Genomic DNA, 3,595 nt, shown 5'->3' on the forward strand with positions numbered 1-3,595 from the left:
GGCCTCAGCCGCTCCAACCCGGCACCCGGCAGTCACCGCCAGCTGGAGCCCTCCGCGCACGCCCGGCGAGCTCGCCCATGGCCGGAGGGGGCTCCCGCTCCCAGGCCACCTCACCGCGCAGCCCGGCCCCACCACAGCCGCTCCCCCGCCCTAGGAGGCCGCGGCGGCCGCTCCCGCGGCGCTGAGGCTCTCGACTGCCGCCGGGACGGAGCCTAAGGGAAAAAAAGGATCCCGCGAAGGGCCCCGGAGCCGCCACGCGCGCCGCACTCACCGCCGCACTCACCGCCGCACTCACCCACCTCCGCCGCTCCCACCCGGCCGCGCGCGATCGTCACGCGGCGGCGCAGAGCCCACATTGGCCGCGCCGAGGCACTTGCATCACGTGCCTCTTCTTGACCAATGGGGGGCAGCCGCGTGGCTCCGCCCCGCGGGGGCAGTTGCGGTGCAGGGTGCGGTCCCAGCGCGGCGGAGACAAAGTAGCACCGCACCGCACCGCACCGCACCGCACCGCACCGCACCGCACGACCGGCAGGGGGCGGGGCGGGGCGGGGCGGGCTCGAGGCGCGCGCGGCCGCCGGTGCATGCGGCGCAGGCCCAGGCCCGATGGCGACCACTAGCGCCATGTCCCTGGGTAATTACAGCAGCTTGAACCGGGCCCAGCTTACCTTCGAATACCTGCACACCAACTCGTGAGTACCCGGCTGGGGTGGTGCGGGCCCGCGGTATCCAGCCGGCTCGGGACCCCGGCTCAGTGTCATGGGCCTGGCCGAAGCCACGAGGGCCAGTGGGGCTAAGCGGCCCCCTGCCCCGGGCCCGGGCCCTTCGTGGTCCTGCCGGGGACCGCCTTTTGTACCGCGGGCAGGTCTGCGCGTCACGGAGAGCTGGTGTGTGGGGACAAGAGGCCCTGGGAGGAACGGGGAGGCCCCTTGGGCAACCAAACTCACATGGTCGGACCTCTGCGGAACAGTGCGTGTGTGCTATCGTGCTGGCCACCATCCCTCTGCAGCATCAGGCTTTGTGTGTGACTGAGTGTTTTGCAGGTTTATTTTTAACAGGATTGTGATAATCTTCCTCCAGTCAGATTTTTTGCATGTCACCAGTGAATGCCCCAAAATAATACCTCTTGAGAAGAGGCAAAACCATTGTTTAAGATGAGTTTCTTGTGGGCGCATGTCTAGAAAATGAGAAGCACCATCAGGAAGCAGCACTTAAGTGGTGTCAGGCGCCCATCAACACCTGCCTGCTGCTCCTAAGCCTTGTAATGGCATGTATGGAGGAGATAGAAGAGCTCGTTCTGCCCAGACTGGAAGAACTCTGTGGAACCACTTGGCATTGCTTCATTTTGATCAGCTGGTCACCGGCGTAAGATTGTCTGCTGATGTTCTGTGGAAGAGTTGACTTACTGTTGTCCATCAAAAGAAGAATAAATAAAGTGCAGGTTTATCTTTTTGTTTCCCTTTCAACATGTGAAGGATCACAGTGGTCTACAGCAGTCTAAAGAAGGCACAGAAGCATGGGCAACTTGGTTTCAAAGGATTTTTGTCTGGCTCTGTTGGTAATGAGATACATCTGCAAGAGCAATGCAAGAGCAGTTAAGACTAATCTCACATATGTGAAGACCATTACAATCCATTTGTTTTCAGAATCAGGAAAGTAATGGGCTTTGAACAGGGAAATAAACCTAGTAGTGGCTCCATGTCACATTTGGGTCTGCTCTTTAGCTTGGCTGGTGGCAGTTGCATATGAAGTGAACAATCTGGTGCCTGAAGATGGACAATACTGACTCATGTTGTGGTGCTGTTGTTGATTTGTGAAATTCTCATGTCCACCTCCAGAAGACAATTTTTTTTTTTATGGATAAGAAGACTGTGCAGATGATGGTAGTGCTCTGTCAGCAGCTTGTGTTTGCTTACAAAGCTCTAGAACTCTGTCCATCTTCATAAGAAGATAAAGCCTATGCTAAAGACTGAGTTGTTGCTGCTGCTGTCAAGTATATTAAAGCTACTTCATGCTGCCGTTATGCTTATGCTGCTGTCTGCTTCTGGTGTGCTGCATGTCTGCAGTGATACCTGCATTACTGAATTCTTGGAAAGAGATGAAAGCCAGTGCTTGGATAAGCCAAAGCCAGAGCTCCTTGTCCATTGTGAGCGAAGAGCCTTTTGAGGTTTTGGGAATCAGTGCATGAATGAAATGCTTCCCTAAGAATGGCAATGGGAGTTATCAAAGTCATTATAAAAACAAAGCAGCAAACTGACCCATAACAACCAACCTCTCCTGCTCCTCCAGAAAAAAAAAAAAGAGCAAAAAAGAAAACGAGCTAATCCTCAAATCAACCCAAGGCCAGTACAGAGATTTTGATAGAGGAGACTCATCTCCTCTGGACTGCTCTCCTGCTGAGGGAGACCATCCCGTCTTAGATAAATTCTACTTCAGTGCTAAGTGTAGTCCCATAATCAAGGAGGTAGAAATTCTTTAAATTGCAGTGAAAGACCAACCATCTGGCTGCTAGGGTGCAGAAGAAGACCATGTTTTGTTTTTTTTTTTTAATTTTTTCTCCCCTTCCTTTTAAAGACCTTCTTTCAGAAAAGTTTCCGTACGTCCAACTCAGAGCATTCAATCTGAAGTGCTTTACAGGAGACAGTTGATCAGGTCCCTGAGCTTGAGGACCTGCAGCAGATCTTTCCAATAGCAGCTTAATGCTTACATGTCTGATGGCACATGGAGTTGAACCTCCAGCATCTACACGAATAGATTCAGTTGTCATAGTTTTTAAAAGTAAAAATGTAGCTGTGCTTTTCCAACTCCTTTACTTGATGAATAGTTGAATGCAGACAGACTTTTTAGTAAGTTCTGTAGTAATGAGACAGAAGGCAATGGCTTTAACCTAAGAGTATAGGTTCATACTAAATAGAAAGAAGACATTCTTCCCTGTGTGTGTGGGAAGGCCCTGGAAAAGGGTGCCCAGAGAAGCTGTGGTTGCCCCATCCCTCAGTGTCCAAGGCCAGGTTGGATGGGGCTTGGAGCAACCTGGCCTAGTGGAAGGCGTTCCTGCCCATCGCTGGACTAGATGACCTTTAAAGGTCTTTTTCAACCCTTATGGTTCTGTGATAAAGTTCTTTTAAATCCTAGAATGAAAATCAGTGTGCATAAGCACATGAAAATTACGTGTGCATTGTTTTATGTCTTTCCAGCATCACCTGCTTACCTTTGCATTGGTTTTCCTTAACAATTAAATGCTGCTACATTAAGATACATTAAGATGCTTCCAAAGTTATTCATTGAGATGATGCCAAAAATATAACAGAGACCAACCAATTTGTATTTGCATATTTTGAATATTTATAATAAAAAATTGAATAATTGAATGATTTAGTTAAAAGTTGAGGTCAATTACAGGTCAATTGTCTTCTAGCAGTAGCTAGCCTTTAGCTTGCAACTTGTGTGTTGTTGTGTAACAAGAATTGTCCCGGTGAATACAGTTGGAGTGGAAGAAGGTCACTCGAATAGACTTCAAAATGACTAAATGATGGACTTGAGGAAAACTAGTAATAACAGTATTTCGCCCCCCGCCACGCCCTCCCCCACCGGGCCCAGC

At 50.5% G+C, this 3,595-nt stretch overlaps 1 protein-coding gene across 5 annotated transcripts in view; it reads left to right on the forward strand.

Annotated features, from left to right (window-relative positions):
* The first annotated feature begins 529 nt into the window (after nucleotides 1-529).
* MORC2 (MORC family CW-type zinc finger 2) overlaps nucleotides 530-3,595 on the forward strand; it is a 47,941-nt gene continuing 44,875 nt past the window's right edge. For all 5 annotated transcript variants that reach the window (XR_005953828.1, XM_041420270.1, XM_041420271.1 and 2 more), the window contains exon 1: nucleotides 530-689. Coding sequence is in view for 4 of the 5 variants with exons in the window: in XM_041420270.1 (XP_041276204.1) it covers nucleotides 604-689 (86 nt within the window). In the remaining variant the exon portion in view is untranslated. The remainder of the gene's footprint in view (nucleotides 690-3,595) is intronic.

This window comes from Onychostruthus taczanowskii, unplaced genomic scaffold, assembly GCF_017590055.1.
Source record: "Onychostruthus taczanowskii isolate IOZ18803 unplaced genomic scaffold, ASM1759005v1 scaffold64, whole genome shotgun sequence".
NCBI classification, from domain to species: domain Eukaryota; kingdom Metazoa; phylum Chordata; class Aves; order Passeriformes; family Passeridae; genus Onychostruthus; species Onychostruthus taczanowskii.